This window comes from Drosophila mojavensis, unplaced genomic scaffold (assembly GCF_018153725.1).
Source record: "Drosophila mojavensis isolate 15081-1352.22 unplaced genomic scaffold, ASM1815372v1 contig_16, whole genome shotgun sequence".
NCBI lineage: Eukaryota > Metazoa > Arthropoda > Insecta > Diptera > Drosophilidae > Drosophila > Drosophila mojavensis.
Window position 1 is genome coordinate 10,583,609 of NW_025318693.1, and position 26,544 is coordinate 10,610,152.

Genomic DNA, 26,544 nt, shown 5'->3' on the forward strand with positions numbered 1-26,544 from the left:
ATTCTTGCTTAACAACCGACGCACAAACTTAACGAAAATCACAAAAGTATAACCAACGACAACCACCTCAACGAAAGCACGCTTAGCAATGCTTATACTTATACCAGTATATACACACACCATTAAGGCAGCTAATGCGGCTCTTCAAAAAGCTTTATAACATATTAAATAAAATACTGCTGACAGCTGGCTTTTAAAATTAAAAACTTTAAAAAATATTTGAAATTTATAGAATATTTAATCAAGGTTCAGTAAACAGTCCATTAGAGATTACACACATAAATAATGCAAAATTCCTCCTTAGCCACATACAAATATAAGTAGATCGTACAAGTGCAAATATAAAATTTTAGGGTAAGATATAAGCAGCAAAGCAATAACAACCTGAAGGCACATCACGTGCGTCAAATGTCAATTAAATGATTTATCAATGTATATCTATATATGTATATATTAATGTAGCATTAATAACAATGCAGTATAATATGATCGCGGACAGTAGCAGTTGCGGCGCTGTCAATTAATATGCGGCCAACAATTTTGATTGAACTGCTAACAAGCTGGGGCCATCAACTGCCTCGGTCGGCGTCGCCGTCAGCGTCGGCAGCGATCATAAAGCAACAAAATCGCACAAATTGATTTTGGCCATTTGCAGAGGCGTTTGATTGAGCTATGTACCGGGCGTTGCTTGGCGTGGCGGCCGTCAGTTCCAGGGTCTGCCCGGCATTGGGGCAATGTCAGTCAAGGTGGCGCCGCAGTTCAAATCTATCTGTGGCAACAACAACAACAGTGTCAGCGGTGCGGCAGCAGCAAGCGGTTCCCGTTGGATCTGAATGGATTGCCCATTAATTTCAATCATTCAACCAAGCGTCGATGCTGATTGAAAACGCCGACAGACTGAAATAAATAATTTACGCATTTCGATGTCAAAGAACTGTGACAAAATAAACGCGTTTATAGCTCAATTATGCGACAGTTCTAAATGTCCCCGATATTTAGACTAGTTCATAATTCAACAAACAAAAATAAACGCGGCGTATGCTTAATTTAGGCACACACAATAAACATTGACATTCACAGATATGCTGTCTCCGTTGTTCCTGCTTCTCTTCTATGCCGCTGGCAAAATATAAATGACAGCAACGAAGCAGCCGTAGAAATGAGCACCCAAAACTCACCACACACACACACATATACGTATTACAGAGTGCAATATTCAACATGCACCAGAGGGAACGACTGCGACTGACTTCGGGTTCGTGTTCGGGTTCGGGCTCATGTTCGGGCTCACTTGCGGGATTGTTATGGGCTCTGCTCGCCTGCCTGCCGAATCCAGTCGAATCCGCGTCGTGTCGCTGTGGCTGGCAACGTTATCACATTTGCTATCCGGCAGCGGCAGCGGCAGCGGCAGCGGCAGCGACAGCGACTGCGACTGCGACGTCGTATCCCAGCGAATTGTTTGCGCATTTTGCCAGCGAGCGTTGGGCAGCGCGGATGAATTTCGCACCAGGCGCGAATAAATCATAATAAAAAAAACCAATAAAAATATAACAAAAATAAGATAAAAAAAAAAAAAAAAAGAAGCAGCGGCTCATCATAAAAATTCAAATCCCGATTGCAAATCAGACGAAATTCACGTCAATAATTTGTCAATGAAACGCGATCCGAAAAGTTTTCCATCAAATCTTATAGCCGTATCAATCGCCGAGTGTCAATTAAATTAGCGCGCCAATATCGAGCGCGATTCGAAGCCAAAGCCAGGCGCAACAGGTACCGCTCTCTCTCTTGTTCTCACTCTCTCTCTCCCCCGCTCTCTGTGTGAGTGTGTGCGTATGTGGAGGTGTGTGTAGGTGTGTGCAGGTGCCACAGTGAAACGCCATTTTATAAGTCAAGTGAAAACCAGATCTAAATTGAATTTAGTCAACAAAATAAAAGTGAAAAGTGGGCAAAGAGTGCATTGAATTGTTCGACTATATACATATATCATCAAAATTAAATGAAATAATCATGGAAAACGAAATTAGAAAACTTGAAGCAGGTAAAAATTTGTAAATATTTAAATAGATTCTACTAATACAACAAAATAAATAATAGACAAAATTTAATTTAAATTTTTATGCGAGACCATAGTAGAAAATGGAGTCATTCCTATTTGTATGTATATATCAATATGTATTCTTATATATATATATATATATATATATATTATTATATACATATTAAGCGTTCTGCTATACATATAAGTCTAACAACCCAAAGATCTTCAACTTTAAATAACTTTATTCAGTCAAATTGTTTAGCTTATTTGAGCTAACAATTTGAGTGTTTTTATGAGTTTTGCATATAATATATAGATGTATTGGTGAATTTCTTGGAAAACACTTCAGACCTTTAGCTGGCTTCAACCAGCTTAATCTCAATGCTCGATAAACAATTGCAATAACAATTAATACAATTTTTGATTTTGAGCTTAATCTAAGCGTAGCGAAATTTCAATTGAAGCCAAATGACTTTGAGTTTGGCCAAATACAAAGCGAAAATCCATATGAAATTTCGTATGCTGAGCAGGGCGTTAATATTTGAATACAGGGAACATATGCGCGGACCAAAAACAGTGAGAAAATCAATAAAACTCGTACAACTTGGGTGTAGAATGTGTTTTATGCTCGCAGTTTATACAAATATATATGCTTACATACATATGTATATATGTGTGTATGTGTATATTCTAATATAAATATTTATATGCTGCTCATTTCATTCAAGCTGACCTGTTGCATGATGAGGTGTATAAGTGTGTCTGTGTGTGTGTGTCTGTGTGTGTGTGTTTGTGTGTGTGTGTGTTTGTGTGTGGCGGCCTGTCTGCCCTTATGGTTAGCTGATATTTTATAAATTAATTATGTTGCCCGCTAATTGCGTCTTCCGTCCGGGCCACTCAACTTGCTGCTATATTTGCTGTTTTTGTTGTTGGTTTAGCATTAAAAAAATAAATATCAAGGAAAATTCTGAATCTAAATCTATACACGAGCAGCTCATCAAATGGAATAACCAATGCCAAAATTTTGATGTTCACCTGTTGCCAAAGGCCACGGCCAAGCGGCAGCAACTGCTCGCTGCACGTGGCGCATGCAGCACAGATGAAAATGGCATATGCGAGGGAAATTAGGGAAATGCTTAGCAAATTGAGATATGCCATTGGCAAAACGAATTGCCGCCCGCTGTTCATGAATTATGGCAAAAGCATTCGCATTACTCAGAGCAAATCGGGCATTGCATTGTCGGGCCACAAAATCATCTTGAAAGCGGCTGACGTTCGGTTTATCTATCCATATATCTGATCAGCAGATGCACTCGCTGCCCTCTAACCGCAATTCGCATGCATTCGCAAATGTCAGGCTGGGCAGATGGCAGGGGGTGTGGCTGGGCGGACGGGCGATGGGAACTGTTGCAATCGTCTTTTGTTGATTGCGCCTTTGTGTATAAATTAATTAAATTAAAAGTTTCCGGTTAAGCCTCCAAATGCCTCAACGCGCATTGCACATGCACATGCAGCACACTGACAGCGCGAGAGTGAAAGAAACAGAGAGACAGAGAGAGAGAAAGAGAGCGACTGAGAGAGAGTGGGAGAGGGTTAAGTAGCCAAGCTGCTCTACAGAGACAATTTAATATTGCATTGGCTGTAGGGTGAAGCAGCCCCTCTTTATAGATTTATGCAAAGTAGAAGTTATCTGGACATGAGCCGTATATTCATGGATATACAAAAGTATATCTCTATATAAATAAACATACATGTTCCTAAGGACTACATGCTGATTCAAGTTGAATGGAAATTTGTTTATTTTGTTTCAGTTTTACATGTTCAAGATAAATTACGGAAGATTATTTATAAATTATAAACAATGAAGGAAGTTCGTATTATAGACATAGAAACTGTTTCTTGAATTTTATGTAGAACATAAAATAAATTTATATGAAATATATGTAGGTATGGAAATGGAATGTAAAATAAATATATATTATATAGTTCCCCACTCTGTCTGCTTCTATTTTAACACATAGCCAGAGTTCTTTGACGCTCTTGTCTTATCAGCAATAGTTCTGCCTTGCCTTTCACCTCCTTCAACTGCATTTTAATTTATCGAATAAGTATGCTAAAAATAATCATTTAACTGTGGCTGACTTCCCAGAAGTAACACTGGTTTATTTTATCTTAAAGTTGGACATTTCCAGTTCACTGAATGCATACAAATATCATTTATTATTAATTATATGCGGAAATGTTTGTGTTGGATTTCACGTTTAAACATCAAAGGCTTGACTTTAAATATTTAAGATATATTTAAAGTCAATTAGGATCTTTCCATGCTGCCCACTTGATTTGTTTGCCAAGGCAAAGCAATAAAATCGCTTTTCAGATGTTTATATGGACAGGCCCACTCACTCACTTTGCCCATCTCTCTCTCTCTCTCTCTCTCTTTCGCCTCTCTTACTCTTTTATTTGTATACTCATCAAATGCCAAAGGCTCTGCCATCTAATGCTTAGTTGATTCCGACTGATTTAAAGCCCTTCAGTGTGCGCAACGGTGCGAATGCGCAACGCTCAAGCATATTACACATACGCCGCGTGTGTCGCCGACACGTAAATATCAATGTATTTTGGCAAATGTTGCAAATCGATTGCGTACAAGGTGGAAAATGTGATTTTGCGATTTGTTTGCACTTTGTGAGTGGCTGCCAAAAGCAAAGCAAGCGAAGTGGACAAATCTGATTTGTGTGCGATTATTTGAATTAAAAGTAAGTCACGAATGCGTAAACAGTCGACGCTTTTAGCATGTTCGCCCTGGAAGCAAACAAGAGGAAGCCACACAAAAAAAAAATATGAATATGAGCGAATATATATATATATATATATATATATATTTACATATATATACAATTATATATATCGCAAAGCTGAGCGTCAAGTTTTTCGCTGCTCACAATTAACATTCAATTAGAAAATAAACACGACGCTAATTACAACTGCAAATTGGAACGCGACTATAAATCAACGAGCGTCTGGAATTGTCTCAGATTTAACAGTGACCAAGCCACGCCCTAACTAAGCAACATAAGCAGCTGACTCCTGCTGCCCCTGCCCCTGTCCCGCACGCGACTCCTGCACATGCAATTAATGTGCAGTTGACCTTGATGTTAACTAAAGAGACGGTGTCAATATTTTGACAGGCCGCACACTCGACCCCTGGGAGCATACGAGGCGCACGACAGAAAGCGTGAGAGGGACAGTGAGAGTGAGCGAGATGGCTGCATGCATTATGATGGATATGCGAGCGGACGCCTCGCAAATCCCCATGGATCACGTTTTACTGTCCATCTCGCAATTCGCATTGTTGTTGCGTGGGCGTTACCGTGTGCGTGGGCGTGGCGCACCTAATGTTGACATCACTTGGCCATTTAATGGCACCCTTTATGGGCACTTTAACAGTGCCTGCAACACGGCTGGCATGTGGCCTGTGGGCCAGACATCGAGTCGCATCGCGGCCCCGTTAAATGCCACTCTTAAGCTGACCCCAGACGCAGACACACGCATGCACACACACACACACCCACACAATCAGCACTGTAACGGTGACCTTTGCATTGCTCTTAAAGAAAATGCTGCCTGCCAAGCTGTACAAACCGACACCGAAACAGAGACTGAAACAGAAATTAGTTTGTTGTAACAGCTCCTGCTGGGGTGGCGGAAAACCTTTAAGTGCACTTTAAGGTGTTACTTAACTGTTTATTTGTTTGGTTTATTTGCTTATTATTGCTTTGAATATGGCTCGTGAGACGCAGCAATATGGCAGCTATTGCTAATTCAATTTGATATAAACACCGAGATGTTGTGAAGTGCTAACAGAGAATTATATTGAGTGAAAATGTTTAGTAGCAGACATTTATGAGCTCATATGGCATATTCATGCTCGCACACTTAGAATGGACGTCTGTCTGGCTGAAAGTCATGTGGCCATATAGCAAAGTCAAGTGATATATCTATCATAGAGAAAGAGACTAAAGAGTTGCTAGGATATTCAATTTATGGTAGCATGAGCTTCAGCCATTCAGAAAGCTACTCAATAACGAACTTATAATAGCTATGAGAAGGAACCCCGTTTTGGATTTTCATTTCATTTTCTTCGAAAAATTTCCAATAATTTCCGAGGGCTAAATAAAGGCTTGCCCATTTAGTTTAATTAGCTTATTATTTATTGATTTAATGACGTGTCAGTGGAAAAGTTAATTTGATGCGTGAATGATTCCATAACTGTTCCGCGCATGACAAATTTTGAACAAATATACAATGTCGGAAAATAGGTTCAGTAAACGGAATAGGCATCGCAGAGGAGTATTACAAATGTATATGATAGAGACCAAGACTAATATAATAATATTGAAAGAGAAGATAAACTCTAGATACCTTATTCTGGGAGCAAATTTTAAGAGTTGCGCCACATAAATTTTCCTTTTCTTGAAAAATTAACCTATCGATATTGCTATGCGTTCCCATGGTGCATAGAACACAGATAATAATCGTAAGGTCCATTTTCATCCTTAAACACGATATCTAACACATGAAAGTCTTGTTCCAGAATAAGAGTTGACTGTAAAACTTAAACACTACTCATAATAAATCTTTTACTTAATTTGTTGCTTGCTAGAAATCTGTGTAAAATATAAAAATAAACATATATGTGCATATAATTCATTTGTAAACATTTAATGACCATTTTACGGACAATTTGGCAAACAATGCTTTTAACATCCACTTGATGAAACTATTCACATTTTTATGGCTATTCACAATTTAATAGATATTTTTATGCCAGCTCTCAGTCCTTAGAGCATAGAGGGAGCAAGAGTGAAGGAGTGAGAGCAAGAGAGAGAGAGAGAGAGAGAGAGAAAATATAAGATGACGTATGTAAACATCGATTAGCTAAACTCTCAGATCTATAAGCCTATTTTGGCTAAAATGTACGGCCCAATCGAATACATTCTATAAATAGAAAGTATTTAATAAATGCTTATATGTACATAATAAATTAATGATATACAAAATTTTAATCTATATATGTATGTTATACTTAAGTCTAGATCTGTACATTATATTACTCTTAAATTATGCAGTGCATGTATATATAATATATGCTCCATGCATAACTCATGTCAACTGGCTTCTCATCAACACTGACGCCAATTACATTTGTCCACGCAGCAACTGCTGCTGCTCCTGCTGCTGCTGCTTCTGCTCCTGCTGGGGCCGCATTCCCTCTTGGCACGCGCAATTGCATTAAATTTGCATTGATCACGAGTGGAATAAGAGCAGGCACCACCGAACACCAAACACCAATCAGCAGAGCGCAGACACCACTGAGCAACCACCCACACGATACACTCATAACTTTCCATTTGCCTGAGCCTGTTGTAAACTTTCATAATATGCAATAGACGCCGATGCAGCACGAGAATGGGATTAGAATGAAAGAGTGTCTCTGTGTGTGCCTGTGTGTGTGTATATCTGTCTCTCTGTATTTGTTAGCTAAAGTGGATTAGTTTGTATGGCAAATTGTGTCTGCAGTTCCCAGTCAATGTTCTTATTAAGATATTACAAAAAATGTAAACAGAGGCTGGGCAGCTCGAGGGGTTGAACTGTAGAAGACCTTGAGGCATGTCAGCGGCTCGTAATCGGCCACCCAATGTCTGTGGTGGCAGCTGCCCCACCGCCGGACTCAATGTGCTGTGGCAAATGTGACATTAAGCGAGCTCAGTGCACACGTTGCACATTAATTCCGTTCGAGATAATTGCTGTCACACGGCCAATCGCTCAATCTGTCAGTCGCTCAATCAGTCAATCGTGATCAACTGGCATAATTAATGAGCGCCTTCAGCGCCTTCGGTCATAATTATGGGCGTTTGATTGATGCCAGATGAACCAAAGTCCACCAAAGCCAAGCGAAACGAAATCAAAGCAACCACCGTGCAGCTACGGCTACAGGTAGCACCCGTTATGACAGACGCACATGTGTTAATTTGTGCTTTTCACACAGCGCAATCTATCACATTATTGATTTGTTCAATTAAACCTAATCGATGACTCACACACACACACACGCGCACGCACACATTCACACACTCACACCCAATTGGCTGGCAAAAGGTTCCCAAAAGACAAAACAGCTGACGCGGAGCCACCCAGTTGTCGAGCTGTGCTGGCGGTGTAGACGCCATGGCGTACCTGAACAGGTGCACGTCGCCTCTGGGGGCAATCCTTGGCTCGAACATTAGACCTGCCATATCGAGAGGGAGAACAAAAAAAAAAATTAATAAATAAATTGCTACTTAAACGCAAATGCCATTAAAATTATAATTTGGTTCGGCTCTATGGGCAGCGCATTTGTCGTTTGTGTTTTGGCGTGTGTGCTGTTATAAAAATAAATAAAAACAATAAAAAATATATGCTATTCCAATCGAAACGCGGCTCGTTTAAATGCAAATGCCTCGCCAACTCAGCTGCCTCGGCTGCCTGACAATAAAATGTATTTAATGGCACTGCGTCCGTTAAAGCGCAGCGCAGCGCCGAGATTAGCCGACCAGGTGGCCCACCTCCCGTCTCCTGCCGCACACAAACACACACCCATACATACACACACACACACCTGTTTCGCCGCACGCTGCTTGCATTAGTTTTGTGCGTGGCAGCGTGTGAACGAACGCTCTATGCGAATCACATCCGCAGGAAATGAGCAACTTCTGCGGCAACACAAACTTATTAAGTTTCAACTAAGTGCGACACTTGCCGCAATGACAATTTTTAGCAACGACGGCGCCAAAGGATGCCGGAGTACCAGAGGAGCAGAGAACTCTCTCTATGTTGGCCCGGTAGGTCACGTAGTTCTCAAGCCGTTAATGAACAACAGCAACAGGCCACACATCATTAGCTGTCACTGGGTCCCTAACCGTGCCCACTCTCAGTCCCATTCTCATTCCCATTCTCCCATTTTGGCTCCACCTACGTATCCGGCTTCAGCTGCGCGGCTCCAGTTACAGCAATTGGCTCGGGCCCACTTTTGGGCATTGTAATTAAATTTAACTGCCGTCAATGGCCAGGCATTGACTTATGTCGTCACTAAACTGACATCGCCCAGTGTTGACAAACATTTTAATAGGCTTCACATGTCGCCCTCGACAAATATTTAAAGAAAGTACACACGAGTCGAGCCTTGTTATGAAAGAGCTTACCGCTCGATATACTGGTAAATACAGTCAAGTCGCGACTGATTTGAAGTTGAAATAAAAAAATCACTAAAATTTACACTCATTTAGGTTCTCTTCTAAATTTGTAATATTTGTTCTCCCTCATAAATTGAATTTGTTTCAAACAACCGTGCAATTTATAACACAACTAAAAACTCAAAATTAAATTTCCAGGTATGCCCTTATTTATTTTCTATACATTCTGAATGATGTGGGTTTCTCATTGTAATACCCTGAACCCATTGAAAATGGGAAATCTGGGTATAATGGTTTTGTGGAAAGTATGTAACAGGCACAGACCCCGTAAAGTATAAATATTCTCGATAAGGGCGACGAGCTGAATCGATATAACCCTGTCCGTCTGTCAGTCCCTTCATATGAACGCCTAGATCTTAGAAGTTATTAGAGCTAGAGACTTGCAATTTCGCATACGTACTCGTGCATACCATACGCAGTAAAAGTTTATCTTATTTTTTCGATAACTCATCCGATTTATTTTTTATCGAGAATAATCGATTATTAAACTTAGAGACTTGGAGACTTTAGATAACACGCCCCCCTCGCCACAAATTTCATAAAAACGTATTTCAAGTACTAGAGACTTCTGCTCTGGAATGCAAATCAGCGTATCTCCTAGTCGAGCAGTCTCGACTAGAGCTTTCTTACTTGGTTATCGTTAGTTTGGCGATATTTTTCCTAGTATTTAATACATCTGTAGTCACTTGTAAAGGCATGTAATTCCATGTAATTAATTTTTTGTCCCTTGCCATTCTGAATCTATGAGTATTCGCTGTATGTTATAATGAATACATATAATTAGAGGCAAGTTAACAGTGCTTAATCCCAACGTCTCCTCGTCTCTGCTCTGGTCAAAACAATTATAACTTATAGAACAATTAATATTTATAATCCTCACCTCATAATATTGTGGCCTGGTCAAAGGTGTTGCTAAGCTCTTTGGCCTATTATTTAGCCGTATGCAGCATGAGGCATGACAAAGTTGGAGAAAGCCGTAACAAATGCGAATTGTCAAGCCGAAAAGACGTCACATTAACTGCCAGGACATACGCCTAAGCTGACTTGTCAGCACAAGGATAACAAGAGCTTTGCCTGTGCATGTGGTTGTGGCTGGTGCTCCTGCTACTCCTGCTGCTCCTACTCCAGCTGCTGTTGTGGCATTCCCATACAGACTGCCACGTATGTGGACACGGCAAGGACAAGCTGCTGCGTAAATGGTCCAGACCTTGGGCTGCGACAGCGAGCCGAGGGATAGGAAAGTGCCATTCCAGGGACCAAGGACCAGAGACAGGCAAACGTCGACAGTCGACAAATGTAACGAGATGCGTGTCATTGCGCCAAAATCAACAAAAATGCAAACGATGTGTGCGCTGTCAACGAGGTGTGTGTGTGTGTGGGTGGGTGTGTGTGTGTGTGTGGGTGTGTGGAGCTGCCCTGGGGCCAGCTGCCAGTTGGCTGTTGCCATTTTGACCATGTGTGAAGGGAAGTTGTTGAAGCGACTGTTCATGTCAATGAAAGGCCAATTCGCAGCTACAATAGAAGGAATGTTGCCCGAGAGTGTTTTTGTTGTTGTTATTCGAGTGAACAGTTGTAAAACAAGACAAACATCAATAGAATCTTTATTGGTTTTATAAATATTTGTTTGGTTTGTCGCTGTTGTCGCTGTCGCGACTCGCAGCCCTTTAAGCCAAAGTTTCAGCAACAAAAGACTGTTAAAAGAAAAAGCGCCTTAGCCGCGCTGCTTATGCAAAGTTACGACTTTGCTGGGGGGCGCCTTGTCCTTGACAGCGGACATTTTAAGCGGCTTTAAAGCCGATTCGAGTTCGAGAGTTTGACATTGGGGGTTGCACGATGATGGATTTACCCCGTGACCTGTGCGCACTCCTCTCAAGCGTAAGCCAAATTCAATCACAGATCCTTTTAATATGCCACCATCTTTTGCCCCCGCTAGTACTACGGCGACGCAGTTGGCTTTTGAGATTCTTTTCTTGTTTCCATTGAGTAGTTGAAGCATAGAATATTACTCATACGCGCTCGTGTACTGAGCCCTGCCCCCAGGGGCAGCAAAATATTGCCGAATGTTGTGAAATATATGTGCGGCCGCATGTGGGCAGCTACTGTGTGGGGCATGCGACGTGCGGCATGCGGCATGCGGCTTGATTGATTTGAATCCCCTGTCAAGGCTGGCTGCACTAAGAACTAATCAATTTGTCGGACAGCAGTTCTTTACAGATTCATATCTGAATTGCAAATGAGAGCAGCCTCCAGCCCCGACCAGCTCCGTTCAGCTCCTCGAGCCTCGGGGCTGGAGGGCCAGGAGCCAAAATGGAAAATAGCTGACAAAATGACTTGCGGTAGATAACAAATTCATAACATTTAATTACGTGCAATTTACGAATATGTTAACACCGCCATCGATAAGGATTTTGTTGTTGGCACTTTGTCGCTCTATTGGACGGGCGATTGATACATCTGAGCGATTGATGAGCGACTGCTGATAGCGGACAAAAGGCTAAGCAACAGGCCAGACGACAAACGAGAGTCGACAGTCGACAGTCGACAGTCGACAGCCTACAGCTGGCTGGCTGCTAGCCTCTACAGTTGCCAAAATGGTAATGGCCAAATGTTCAATTCTCTCTGCTCGACTAGCGCTCGCCCATTCAATGCTCTGCATATTTATCTAAGGCCAGCAGACGGCTCGTTTATTTGCCCAGCGCTGGGCTCTACATGTGTGACATGGGAAGCGCGTCACATGTGTCCGTCACATGTCGGTAGCCCGTAGAAGCGGCTGGGGTAGAGGCGGAGTGCGGTGGATAGGAGCTGTTTTGATAATCCAATGATGGGATTGTCCAAAACGAAATCATGATGTCAATGCGCAAGGCTTACAGCTGCCGTTGCAACTGCCGTTGCAATTGCATGGCCACACGTGCTGCACACATGCCACAGAGGGGCGCCTCGCAAGTGCGTACTTCCGACATTGATAAAACACCGAATGCAGCTCTGATTCAGCGATAACAGCACACCCATATACATACTTTCGACAGCCAAATACTTTATACACTTGCGAGTCATAAACCAACAAAATATTGCTTCTGTGCCAGAAGCCAAAAAGTTGTTAATATTTTATTATCTAGTCTTAAATTTGCCGAGTGAAGAAATTTTATTTACTCGCGAATCAAATTTCGCACTCATCTTACAATACATATATCAAGAGCTTTGGTTTATTTGACTTTATCAAACTGCGCTGTTGAGAAATTCAATTCGAATGGCAAGGATTTAACAATTGATAAACAAAAGCTTTGACTTAAAGCGGAAATTTTATATATTTTTATATGATTATGTATATTAAACAAAATGCTTAGACTCGAGCCTGTATATTTTATACGTAGTCAAATTTTGTATCTCCTTTTCTATGCATTTCATATTACATGCCAAGGCTTAACTACCCTTAGCACAGCCATATGCAAACTAAAAACCCACATACATCATACTATTTGGTATTTCGTTACTAGTTTGCGCATTTGTCTTTGCCGTGTGATTATTTGAGCTTTTTATAGATTATTGAAACAGTGTATAAATACATATGCTTGCATTACAACAGCCATGCCATTTATGATAGTAATAAATGTGTGCATAAGAATGCACCTAAAGCGTCACAGCTTATAAATACATATCGAATATGCCAGTCACCATGGGTAAACATTATATATGCCGCCATGTAGCAGACAACATATCAGACTACATCTATATCTGTTAAACGACGAGAACTTTCGTTTATCAATTGATTTGGAATCAAATGAACAGCAGCTAAATACATTTTTAAAAGTCTTTCGATTGACCAAAGAGAAATGTAACCAAAGATAAATGTAAACTCTCACTCAACGGCGGCTAAGAAAACCATTTGACTGCCCTTCCAATTTGCCATTTCTCTTGGCAACGCATAGGTCAAGTCCTTGCGAAGGAGAAAATGTGCAACAGCAGAGCTCGAATTTCACTTCTGCTTTCCTTTGCGTCATTTTCTTGTAATTAAACGGTAATAAATGACGCCGTCGAATGACTGGGCACAAAGCAACGAAACACACTGATAACGATGCGACCGACTTCCTTATACCCAGCTGGACTAAGCAATAAACTAGACACTTCAATCTAGTCTTAGTCGATAAACTTACTATTAATCAGATTCCTAGATATATTGAACATTTCATGATGTGATTCTCACATAAATCTTGGTTAGTGGTACCTTGAAATTGCCTTCTAGATACTCTACACTGTAGTTGCCAGGATTATTTACGTTTCACTTTCCAATATTTTGTGAAATATTCTTTACACTCTAGTTTATATATATGATCATATAAAGTTACGTACTCTATTTAATGATACACTCTTCCTTCGAATTAAGCCCACATGGTCTACTATGCAATCAAAGTCGAGTTGATCTTCATCTCTACACTTTTGTAGACTCGACTTTAGACTTTAAACTCTGATCACACTATTCCTTCTTTTTACTCTAGAGCATATCCTTTTACTCCGAAATTCGCTGGACCTTTACTCCAGTAATGGGATACTCAACATCTATGAGGATGTTGACTTTCTTTCTTCAAATCTTCAAAGTAAACTACAGCCTTCAATGTTTTCTAAAGACATCTTTACACACTTATCTTCATTTTCTATATTCTGGGATAGCCTTATTCTATATTTACCGTAAGTCTCCATTCGACATAATCTAATTGGTAAATTTTTAGACTCCACCCATCCTACAAGCTTTTCTGTTCTCTACCCTCCAATATACACCCCCTAATTACTTTGCTAAATTTTCTGGGCTTATCTCTATACAGTCTACCATCCTCCGCTATAAGATTCACTCTACTTCAAATTTATCCTACATTCTTCGTGTTCTTTTTCGTTGTCTGCACTTTATCTACCGCAAACTTTCCACTTTGCCTACTAACTACTCTTCGAACTACGCTACACTAACTCTTCAATTCTACATTTTGTATCCATCTCTATTCTACACTTTGTCCATTTTTCAAGTCTACATACTTCCTCAACTATGCCATTTTTACTTCGTTTTTCTATACATTCCACTCTAAGCTATAGTCTCCATTTCACCACATAGTCAAAAGTTCCGCACTTTTCACTCTACTCAACACTCTATTCGGTATCCTTACTTTGCTCTAACGAGCATCTTTTTCTTCCGTATTCCTTACGCGCCTCCCACCAAGCAGTTGTAGCTAAGGCAACTAAGATAAATGACCAACTAATTGTCGAGTTGACAGAGCAGGTGATAAATGTAAATGGTTAGCAGAAGAATAACAAGAAACTGAACGTTTTTCAGGCTAAATTAGCATGTTGATTACTTTGAAATGCATTTATCATTGTGAATGGAATTATGCATATGCATTTATATATGCTTATGAAAATCTACTGCTGCAACCTTTTGAGGCCTTATCACTGCAACTGAATCACGAACAGAAATAGGCGCGACAACTTTATTTACTAAGAAGGGGCACTCACTATCGCGTGCTGCTGGCAGTGATTCATCCGAAGCGCTGCAGTGGGGGTCAGTGGATCGTGGATCTGGAGAGCGCGGGCGGCCGAGTGCCGAGGTGGGAACTCAAGCGTAACCCATTTAGATAAATGCAGTCAGCTGGCTGTAATATTTGCCAAAAAGTAACAAGACGGGGTCAGACAGAGTCACTCGAGCGTCCTTGAGCATCATTTGCAGCTGATTCTGACAGCGTTTACACTGGAAATTAAATAGTCAACTGAAGCTGAGGGACACAGAACCCCTGCGCTTAACCCTGTCCGGGTTGTTCTAGTGAAGGCGTGACATTGTCGTTTGCCTTAAAAACTTTCGCAGAGTCTGCTGAAGCTGTTGCTAGTGGCCTGGCCTGGTGCATGGGGGCGTATGATTTATGCGCATTACACATACGCACTGTGTGCCACATGCAACCATAATAGATACACGAGGCAACGGCAGCAGCAGCTGCCTTGAGATGGCCCAGCCCAATGTCCGCTGGGACAAGAAATTGATTTGCCGCTCACGTATGGCAATCACATGTGGCTATGCAGCCATGTGGCTATCTCCCTCTCCCTCTCTCTACCACTCTCACGCTCTCTTTCTCTCGTGTCCTAGACGACGATTTTAATTATGCTTGTCATTCAGTGCGCTGGCCCAGGCATATCAAGTGACTTCAAACAAATCATGGCTGCACAAACACTTTGAAATTTCTCGCACGCAATTTATTAAAGTCGAGTCGATAGCGCCACACGGCGCTAATTGTATTAGCCAAATTATAATTAAATCAATACCCAGACACCCGAAAGCCGAAACTCAAGAATTAAGTCCATTTGCTGATTGTGCACGGAGTGGGAGTCGTACGAGTGCAAATACTCCAAAAGCCACTTTACAATTGAGCTAAATCGACCAGTCAATATGCACCCCGCCAATACGCACGGCCGTATTCCCGCGTGGCCGCCCATTCGATTTGAATTAATTAGCCGAAAGCCAATTACGCAAAACGTCGACTTACGCAAAATGTTGGCCAACAGCACGCAATCAAGCGGCCCAGTGGGAGCTGGCCTGCAGGACGCGTCACGATTTGCCCAAGAACCCTGCAAAAACAAATACGAGTGAGCTGGCTGGCTGACTGAATGACTAACTGACTGAGTGACTGAGCGCGCGTCGCCTTTATGAGAACATGTCCGACGACCCAAAGAGTCGCGTTAATTTGACAAGCCGCTCGCTCAACGTATGCCCGAGGCAGACACTTAAAGTGTCGCTGCGGCGCGATGATGAAGTGCGTCGCCGTTGCGAGTCAAAGCGGCGAGTCGGTGCTGCGAGTCGGAGCTACCACAGTTTGCACTTAGCTGCAACTGGCACACGTGCGCGGCGCAAGGAGCAGCCAATTAAATGGAAAATGTTCTCATCGTTGTCATAGCTTGATTGATGCCGCAGCAGTTGGAAAAGTGGCAAAGTGGCAAGTGGCAAGTGGCAAGTGGCAAGTGTCTGGTGGCAAGTTGCAAGCTGCAGGCTGCAAGCTGGCCATGCTTAAAGCTTAAACGCTTGCCACACACCCGGCCATTTGTTTGGCACGAGCTGCGGTAAACAAGCCGCACGCGAAATAGATACAGAAACCAGATACCGAGCACACACAACAATAACGGTAAAGATAGCAGCAACAGCTTAATTGTTGTACTATATCTTTTTGTATTTTAGTGATACCCTGTACTTACTGATATGAGTGAAAGTGAAGGGCATAGCAAAAGTAAAAATATTACTTAACTAGACAAAGCTCATTATCGATATTTATCGATTTACACACATTTAGTATTTGAACAAATTTTTTTTTTTTTTTTTTGCAATTTTTTTATTTTTAAGTTTTGTTTAGCTTGGAATATTTCATTTCAATAAATAATATCTCTTTCGTATAGAGCTCATAACTCTGGTGTAATAACTATGCAGGTAGAGAAAGTATAATATTTTTACAATTTAAGCAAAGTGGTAAGGTTGATAATTTAACTCTGGAGAATTCTGGAATGGGGTTCGTGCTGAACTCTCTTTAGTTTTGAATGTTTTTGATGACGCATTTCCCGGTAAGGTCCTTAGAGTGAGAGAGCAAGTGAGAGCAATTAAAGAAGAGTAGGTACACAGGGTATGCTTTAGTCGTGCACATTTACTGCTTCTAGTTAGTTGCTGGCGCTGCAGTCTTATCGACTTCGAGCTGAACATGGAACGTATTTTTGGCAAATATTTATCAATTTATTGTACTAAAAAATTGCTACAATTACTCACGTATATATATGCGTGTGTGTGTGTGTGGGTGTGCAAATGTGTTTACATGTGTGTAAACGTGCCGAACGATGATTAATTTTGCTCTCTTGTTCTCCGCAGCTACATAGAAAGGCTCGTGTGTGAGGAGTCACAAGGGAGCAGGAGTAGTAACAGCTGCAGGAGCAGCAAGAGCAGCCGCAGCAGCCACAAGGGAAGGATAACTTGTGGCACACATACACACACATACAGACATGGCAGACATGGCGTATGCGCAACATGCAACTGCAACAAATGCAACAACATATGCTATTTCAGTTTACTTACTGAACAATTCGCGTCAATTAGGCTATGCACGCTCCAAGGCACAACATAATTGAAACTGTCTGCAATTGCCATTATTACTACAACAGCAACAACAACAAAAGGGGAAAATATTGAAATCGAAAATTAATTCAAATTTATTGAACGCCTCAATTCGCCTCTGCCAACATGTCCGAGTTTCGGTTCTTTTCGTACACCGACTTTGCTTTCAGAACGAATCACTCGCAGAATCTGATCAATCTGCCCTTTACGCAATACCATGCCGCCGCCAGTACTCAGCAGACGGAGCAGACATCGGCGGACATCGAGCTGAATGTGCCGTACACCGTGTTCGAGGTGCTCGTGGCCATCATCAGCATCATTGGCAACCTGATGGTGATCATTGTCTTCCGGCGCGAACGGAAACTGCGCCGCCGCACCAACTACTACATCGTCTCGCTGGCCATGGCCGATTTCCTGGTTGGCTCGCTGGGCGTGCCCTTCGCCATACTGGCCTCCATTGGCTTGCCCAAGAATCTGCACGCCTGCCTCTTCACCGTCTCGCTGCTGGTGGTGCTCTGCACCATATCCATCTTCTGCCTGGTCGCCGTCTCCGTGGATCGCTACTGGGCCATACTCTACCCGATGGCCTACTCCCGCAATGTGCGCACCCGCACGGCAATTGGTAAGTGAAAGGCGGGCAGACGCCTCTGGCTAATGCATCTCTGTATTGTCAAACTTTCCTGTTGCATCTGCTGTGGCAACAATGCCATAGATAATGGCCAACAAATCAACATATTGCACATTGTTCTGCCTGACAGCCCGGCCATGTTTGAGTTGCAGCTTTGTGTGGCCTGGCAGGAATTTCATAAAACAAAAGAAATGAAATGAGAACAATGCAGCCAGGAATGCTTTAAGGATATTCAAGGCTATTTATTTCATTGCACAAGAGATGAATTGATGTAGAAACCAACTTGACAGCAGCTTGAGTAGAAATTGAGACTTACATGATATAAAAGGAAAATCGAAACACCGAATGGTAGCAAAAGTAGCAAAGAAAAGTCTTGAGCGACATATTTCAGTAAATAAAGTGGTAAATGAATGAAGTGCTTGTGTTTGTTTGTTTGAGGATTATATGCATTTCTGGTAACAGATTGCATCAAATTACAGTAAAAAATTATTTGGAAAATATATCTATATCAAAATATATTATAGTTCTTGTAGCTTATTATAGAAAGAAACCAAAGTTAAGTGATTAAAATCATTATACCCTATTGCCCATTTGTAATGGACTAAGATAAACATTTAAATTATATCCTTTCACTATCCTTAGCGTACGCTATAGTATGGTAAGTTATACGCTTACCACATTTCAGTAAAAATAAAACTGCATTTAGCTAGAAAAATGCAAGGATAAGTACTGAGTAGGCAAGAAAATAAGTACGTAAAGTATTGAACTCGAATGGTCTTCAAGTACTGCCAGGCTATGCTTACATACTTCTATAAGTAGCGATAAACGTGTAAGAGAATTATAAGCCAATCAGAGGACGAAAACAAGCATTTAGGGATTACATTAGGTACTTGTTGAAACATATTTCATTAGCTACAGTATTAGTAGAGTACTACATGTATAGCCTAGAGAGACAAGCAGGAACTCTGTAAAGAGAGAGAGAGAGAGAGAGAGAGAGAGAGAGAGAGAGGGACAGAGAGATAGTGGGAGATTATGTATAATATATGTAGGAGTGTATAGTAGTGTAGTGTAACATATGATAGTTAAATTAATAATCAATTGAACATGAACATAAGTTTAGCTGCATGGCTGATGGCGAGCGACAGTCGATTAGCCATGGAGAAATATGGACAAATTCGAGCCATGGCTGGAGCATGCATTGAGACATGAAGAATTAATGAGAAATCGATTTAAACGGATATGAAGGACATGTGGCTTAATTAAAATGACTTGTCACAAAGCTAGTGCTGGGAGAAAAGCAATTATGAATTTGTTTGCCACAACATCTTACTTGGTGGTGCTGCTGGTGCTGGAACCTATTAAAGAGCTCTGCTCTGGCTCTGGACTGAACGAAAAAGAAGGGCAGAGAAAAAAGGAAAAACAAAAAGTTTTCTATTGACATAATGGGAAAAGAATTAATTGCTTTTAATTACATATCCACGGCATTTGGTTAGCTCGACACAGTTGATTTCTTTCTTCTTTTTTTTGGGTTCGATGGCGTGTGCGTCATTTGGTCAAATGCAATTGGTTCAATGTACTGTTAGGAGTGGAACGACTGCAGCAAAGCCAGACAATAGCCAGTGTAGACAGAGTGATGAGTGGCATCCATGCAGCATAGTCGTAGCTCTCATTAGCATTTTCAGTGAGCCGACAGTTGAGTCATGATTGGTGCGATGACGTCAAAGTGCCAAGGACTTGTGTGGGGCTTCGGCCTCGCTGGCTGTGTCTGCTGTGTATGCTAATCCAGTGCATCATCCCTTTTGCAGTCATCATATCCGTGTGCTGGTTGGCTGGCGCAATTGTGGGCTTTCTGCCGCTCTTCGGCTGGCACGCGGATGTGCCCCACGATCAGACCTGCCTGTTCGTCGAGGTTATGGACTACAACTATCTGGTCTTTCTGTACTTTGCCACCATCATCACGCCGGCCCTGCTCATGCTGGCCTTCTACACGCACATCTATCGAGTGATTATCAAGCAGGTGAGTGCAGCCCCTCGTCTATGTAATGCTGGAATGCGCTTCAGCTCAATGCTAATTGCCGCAGGTGCGCCAGATAGTGACCATGAATCCCGCATCGGATCTGAGCCGACGCTCCTCCACCGCCCAGATGCAGGTGACCACAACGGGGCGCGGCGGCCACACGGGCACCATGCTCCGCGTTCTGGGCGCCGCACGCAAGCGGGACGTGAAGGCGACGCAGAATCTGTCCATCATTGTGCTGTTCTTCATGATCTGCTGGATTCCGTTGTACACGATCAACTGCATCAAGGCCTTCTGCCCCAACTGCTATGTGCACCCCAAACTGACGCTCTTCTGCATCATACTCTCGCATCTGAACTCGGCGGTCAATCCCGTGCTCTATGCCTACCACCTGAAGGACTTTCGACTGGCGCTGAAGAACCTCATGCTGAAGCTGATGGGCGTGGACATCGATCAGCAGGCGGAGGCGATACATCGCTTCTCGCTGGCCAGCCAGCACCGTCTGCAGTCCATGGACTCCACCATGCGCACCACGCAGCCGCGCATGTATGTGGGTGAGTGTGAGTGCGCGTCGTCTACTTTAATGCTTAGCGAATGGCGGGCTAATGATCCTCTCTCCCGATTCACAGACTCCCCTATTTGGCTGCGCCAGCAGCAGGAGGCGCTCAAGAACTCCCAGCTGCTGCCCAAGTGCGGCGTCCTCACGCCCTGCGTGAACAGCATCAACCAGACGGTGGCCGCCGCCGTGACCGCCTCCACGGACATTGAGCGCGACATGTGGAACATTGTGGAGGCATCTAGCGGTGCGGAGCTGGGCGAGATTAGCTATGAGTTTCCCAGCGCCAAGCGGGAGAGCGATCATGAGAGCAGCGCTTCAATTTCAGTGCCGGCGACTGCGCAGCCAGCTGTGCAGTCAGCGTCGCAGCAGCAGCGCTGCGACAGCGCGTTCTCGTACGACAACCAGAACTACTCGACGGGACCTGAGGACGGCATTAGTCTGCCCGACGACCTGGACGAGTATGAGGATGTGTTTGTGCCGCCAAGCGGCAACCACAACTACCAGGGCGTCGATCCAGTCGAGCTGCGTCGCTCGTTGGCCTGTGTCATGCGCGAGAAGCTGCGCAGCGATGACACCGACTACTACAGCCAGCAGGCTGCACTGCAGGATGCCAGCAGCGGTGACCAGGAGCTGCCGTCCACGCTGGAACGGGTCAGACCCTGCTCCACGCGCACCTCCCCCAGCAACGGAACACTGCCGCAGCAACTGCGCGCCAAGCTGCTCGCCGGCAACTCGAACAGCGATCACTGCCTGCCCCTGCCCAGCACAGGTGCCAACAGCGCCGGCATCTATGTCATCGATGGCGCCACGAATCCCCTGTCGCCTGGCCACAAGCCGAAGTATCGCAAGTCCACGGCACTGACGCGCAACTCGCGCAAGAAGAGTCGCTCCTGCACCTGCGCCAACGAACATAAGCAGGCGAGTCCTGGCGAAGCAGCCAACTCAACAGCCGGCCAGCCTAACCATAGTCTCAGCTCCAGGCAGTCGGAGGAGTCGCCGCCAGCTCAAACGAGTCACGAGCACTTCTTCAGTCCGCTCAAGTCAGTTGGCAGCTTTATGCAGCATTCCAATATTTTTAATCTCTTCCAGCCGCACGAAACGGCGGCCACAGCCCCAACGGCGCTAAACACTGCTCCAGGACCAGGCTCAGAGACGGGGACGGGGACAGGGACTGGAACAGGACCGGGCACGGGGACAGGAAAAGCATCAGGGGAAGGCACTGGAGCTGGACCCACTGCTCCTCCATCCATGTCCAATTCACGACTGACCGTTGGGCCATTGACTTCCACGTCGGCCTCTTCGTCCTCGTCTCTAGTCGCTGCCAGCGTTGAGAGTTGACCTACGGTCAATGCTCCTCACGAGGCAGACAAAGACTAGGCAAATACTCGCAAGACAAAAGCTTTTAGCATAAGTACCTAGTTTTCGAGTTTCAAACGACTCCATCATAGATCAATGCTTGGAAAAGCCGGAAACGGAATAGAAACGGAAACGGAAACGAAAACGAAAACATTTCCAGCTCTTGATGTTCCTACAGTTTCAGTTCTGTTTCGTGAATCATGAGCATTTATTTTTCCATGTAATTATGTTTATTTCCTTTGTTTAATTAGTTAATTGTTTGGAACTAGCTTAAAGTCAATTTATAAGTAAATCCCCATTTTTGACATACTCGTATTTTTTCTACATGCATACATAGATATACATACATACATATGTATAAGTATTAAACTGCTTAGAAATCTATTGATGTTATCTAAAACAATGTATCCTATATATACATATATACATATATATGCATGTGTGTTTAACTAAGTATACTTGGAACGTCTGTGAAAATCAATATGTATATAAATATATATAAATGTACATACATATATATTTATGTGTATATTCAATGTATTGTTGAAGATCAAATAAAAGTTGGAAAATACCAAGATATGAAATTAAAAGCTCGTGCCTAGACTTTTATTTTTTGGCATTTTTTAAGACGTTTCGGCCTGGAAAACTTGGAATTGTTACCTGCAACAGCTGTTGCAGTCCAATAAGCTTGCCAAGAGCTTTACACCCTGCCGTTGGCATTGTGTCTCGGCTAAGCTAAAGCATTTCAATATACATAAGATCCGCAAAAATCAATTATTTGAATATACATACTTAGTCAAAGATTTAAGCATATGTGCAATGCTTTCTTTTTATTTTTTTCATTCCCATAAGCTAATTAGATATTTTACCTGTAGCAGCTGACTGACTCCAATCAGCAGGTTTATGTCACTGCTAAACCGTCTTCTACTTATATAAGAGTAGCCCTGAGCAAGCGTAGCTCAATCTGTTCTTCATACTTTAGAATACTTAAATTTATCATTCGATCTGAAAACTTTTCATTCAAATCATGTTTTTGATTTACAATAACGGATTATACCGCCTCCAGCCCAAGCAGTTTATTCAAAGCAAAACAGTAGATTCTCATTGCGCGTCCAGGGGTATATTCTTTTCGAACCCATCCATCATGGACATGAACCATTCGGCGACCAATTTAACGCTGGACGCACTTAAGAGCGTCGTCTCGCAAGCTCTTCTGGGCAAATTCACAGCTGTTTTTCCAAAGCTTTTCAAGTGCCAATGGAAGACATATGAAGGTCAGAAGAAGGTTAGTTAGTACATCATTTGATTACATTCGAGGTGGGTCTCTGTCGTCCGTTTAAATACGAATAAAAGTAAAAGTGAACTTTTCCCGGCGATTTATTAATCAAAATTTTAGCATTTACTACCTAACACTCAAAATTTCTCTTATCCAATATTTTAATGTTTGATATCTCTTACTTTCCGGCGTGCAGCTCTACGCGAACTTCTCCAAAGACACCGTCAGCAACATGAGTGGCCGTAAATTCTGCGTGGGTGGCAACTGGAAGATGAACGGCGACCAGAAGTCGATTGCCGAAATCTGCAAAGTACTCTCCGATGCCCAGCTCGATCCCAACACCGATGTGGTCATTGGTTGCCCGGCCATCTATCTGATGTTCGCCCGCAATCTGCTGCCCTGCAGCATCGGCGTGGCCGGCCAGAATGCCTACAAGGTGGCCAAGGGCGCCTTCACTGGTGAGATTTCGCCGGCTATGCTGAAGGATGTCGGCGCTGATTGGGTTATCTTGGGTCACTCGGAGCGTCGCGCCATCTTCAAGGAGTCGGACGAGCTGATTGCCGAGAAGGCCGAGCACGCCCTGGCCGAGGGCCTGAAGGTGATTGCCTGCATTGGCGAGACCCTGGAAGAGCGTGAGGCTGGCAGGACCAACGAAGTGGTCGCACGCCAGATGTGCGCCTATGCCAAGAAGATCAGGGACTGGACCAACGTAGTCGTTGCCTACGAGCCCGTTTGGGCCATTGGAACCGGCAAGACAGCTACGCCCGATCAGGTAAGTTCAAGGCTGCGAATTGCTCCCCTATGATCAGGCTCCCACTTTCATACTCTCATATTTTCACCTTACAGGCCCAAGAGGTGCACGCCTTCCTGAGACAGTGGCTGACAGAGAACATCTCGAAGGAGGTGTCCAACACTCTGCGCATTCAGTACGGCGGCTCTGTGACGGCCGCCAATGCCAAGGAGCTGGCCAAGAAGCCCGACATCGATGGTTTCCTCGTTGGCGGCGCCTCCCTCAAGCCAGAGTTCGTGGACATTGTGAATGCCCGCAAGTAAATGCATCTTACGCCGCATTTGCAGCAGCTCGCCAACTGCCCGCACAAGAAATCTGTTAACCATATAGGACATACATATATCGCATTACGCAAAATGTTGTTGATCGCTTAGAGAAACGCAGTTAAGATGGCGCTGGATTGTAGTAATCGAATGTAATTCAAAATTCCTTGTTCTCAAAAGATATTCCTCATAACTTATTCATATTTTGGCATCCACAACACACTTCGAGTTGCTATCAGAGGATTATTTGAATTACACTCATTATATATTTTAAAATTTGGACGCTAAGACCTCAAAATAAATGTTAAAAATATATATATATATACAATAATCTGTTTCAAAATTCACACATATGTGTAGATAAGTGCAGGTGAGGCATACTTTAGACCTATACAGATACAGACCCTGAATAGTCTACAGATAAGTTTTAATTACTGTGCTTTGGACTTTGATGAATGTATATATAGAGAAACTACCTGTGGCCCCATAGCAAAATATTTATTTTAGACCACATAAAGAACTGCAGTCGGCTGAGCTATATTCGTTTGTCTCAATTCGATTATATGATATGTCACATTCTATATATATATATAATACTAGTATTTGTATTTTATGCACACTTGACTGTCGAAAAAGAAAAACAGATATTACATCATTATCAATATCATCTTACATTTTCCTATTCGACCTATTGCCAACTCTCTAATGTAGCTCAGTAGGCAGTTTAGGTCAAAATTGACATCATGTAGTCTTAGTCTTCGATCTGTTTCTATTCCTCATCGTTAAAAAGATTGGGTTTTCTAATCAAAAAAATTTTATATATTATTAAAATTTACACATCAGATTACCAAATTATATATAAATTTACGTTAGTCGAAAACCCAATCCAGTAGTAAGACGCGAAACAATTTAACGGATAAGCATTACAATGGAACAGCAAATTAAGCAATTATACTATTTCGACGCTATTTTGGAGAAATCAACGCTCAAACACAAGCCAGGGGAGCCATGTCCTTACACTTATATGGTTTGTCCATATAAACAATACTTAAAAGTGACAGATGATCGTATCTATGGCAAAGAATTCCCCGCCGAGGCTCTAGGCGAATTCGTGGCCAACCCATACGAATTGGCTGAGTCCCTGACTTCCAAGGGCATCCGCCTGGCTATCTACGAGAATGGGCAACTGCTGGGTTGCGGCTCCTTTAGGCCAATCGATGATATTCTGCGCCCACTGACTGAGCCAACATTTACGGCCACCGGGGCTTACGTCGTCGATGCGGAGCAGGAGGGGGTGCGAGTGGCGCGCGTTGATTTCAATATCAAGTTTAGCGCTGCCGATCCCCAACTGGAGTGAGTAGCCGATGCTAAGCCACTCTTTATCTATATGTATCCCTATATTGCTGTTTATTTAGCTCACGGATGATTCCGTTTGGCTGTTTTGATATATGCCGAACGCTGGATACGTCCATCAATCCGCGTGACATAATATTCACGCTGGGCCGCTCCAAACGTACCGCCTCAGTCGCGTGCATCACGGACAAGCGTCTAATGTCGTTTGGCGAGGCTCCTTTCAGCTGCGTACGCAAGGAGGTCAACTCGACTGCCGGCTGTGGCTGCGTGCTGCATGGCACGGATACGGTGGTGCCCAAGGCACTGGATCGAAGCAAGGAGTGCGAACGTGAATTGCTCAATCGGCTGCTCATCGAGCTGGAGTACGACAAGATGTTGGTGCCCACACCGCCGCCGACCCATGCGCTGTCCAGACAGTTCAACGGCTCGAGGCAGGCCAACTACTCGAGACAAGCTAAGTGCAGACCGGGGCAACAACGTTGCGGATGATCGGCTGACTGGCCAGCTGCCCAGCAGCATCACGTCTACCGGCTGAACTATCAGCAGGAGGAACCTCACATACTACGCCTTCGATTGGCAGTGGCTGAGAGGAAATGCGGCAGCGGCTCTCAAACTGCTGCCAATGCCAAGTACCTTCGATCAGGTACTGGTGGGTCCTCTCTGAAGAGATTTCGTAGACATTAACAAAGCCCGCACCGTAATGCGGACGGATAGTAGTGATCGAATGTTTAAATCCAAATTCCTTGTTCACAAAATGCACCGAAGATTTTAACTACAGATTTATGCAAGGTTTTGCATTCCAAATAAATTTCAAATAGCTGTCAAATCACGTGGAGAGTTTACTTATCTTGGC

At 43.2% G+C, this 26,544-nt stretch overlaps 3 protein-coding genes across 7 annotated transcripts; all 3 read left to right on the forward strand.

Moving 5' to 3' along the window:
- Positions 1-1,408: 1,408 nt before the first annotated feature.
- On the forward strand, positions 1,409-22,590 carry LOC6572783. Of its 3 annotated transcripts, none has more exons than XM_001998853.4 (5): positions 1,409-2,038; positions 17,207-18,071; positions 19,883-20,094; positions 20,159-20,648; positions 20,724-22,590. In XM_001998853.4, exons 2-5 carry the CDS (start codon positions 17,576-17,578, stop codon positions 21,989-21,991), a joined length of 2,466 nt encoding a protein of 821 aa, XP_001998889.1. In that variant the 5' UTR covers positions 1,409-2,038; positions 17,207-17,575; the 3' UTR covers positions 21,992-22,590. The 3 variants fall into 3 exon arrangements, with proteins under 3 accessions (XP_001998889.1, XP_015022078.1, XP_043863161.1); XM_015166592.3 differs by having other exon boundaries at positions 1,410-2,038; positions 20,159-20,654; XM_044007226.1 differs by having other exon boundaries at positions 1,410-1,770; positions 20,159-20,654.
- A 462-nt stretch (positions 22,591-23,052) lies between these two features.
- Positions 23,053-24,653, forward strand: LOC6572782 (triosephosphate isomerase). 3 transcript variants are annotated; one of them, XM_001998852.4, is made up of 3 exons: positions 23,053-23,294; positions 23,482-24,057; positions 24,132-24,653. In XM_001998852.4, exons 1-3 carry the CDS (start codon positions 23,154-23,156, stop codon positions 24,336-24,338), a joined length of 924 nt encoding a protein of 307 aa, XP_001998888.3. In that variant the 5' UTR covers positions 23,053-23,153; the 3' UTR covers positions 24,339-24,653. The 3 variants fall into 3 exon arrangements, with proteins under 3 accessions (XP_001998888.3, XP_032585129.1, XP_015022077.1); XM_032729238.2 differs by having other exon boundaries at positions 23,238-23,326; XM_015166591.3 differs by lacking the exon at positions 23,053-23,294 and adding an exon at positions 23,341-23,361.
- Positions 24,654-24,752: 99 nt separating this feature from the next.
- LOC6572781 lies at positions 24,753-26,520 on the forward strand. The gene is made up of 2 exons (XM_001998851.4): positions 24,753-25,691; positions 25,754-26,520. The coding sequence occupies exons 1-2, from the start codon at positions 25,267-25,269 to the stop codon at positions 26,178-26,180; spliced, it is 852 nt and encodes a 283-aa protein (XP_001998887.1). The 5' UTR covers positions 24,753-25,266; the 3' UTR covers positions 26,181-26,520.
- Positions 26,521-26,544: the final 24 nt, after the last annotated feature.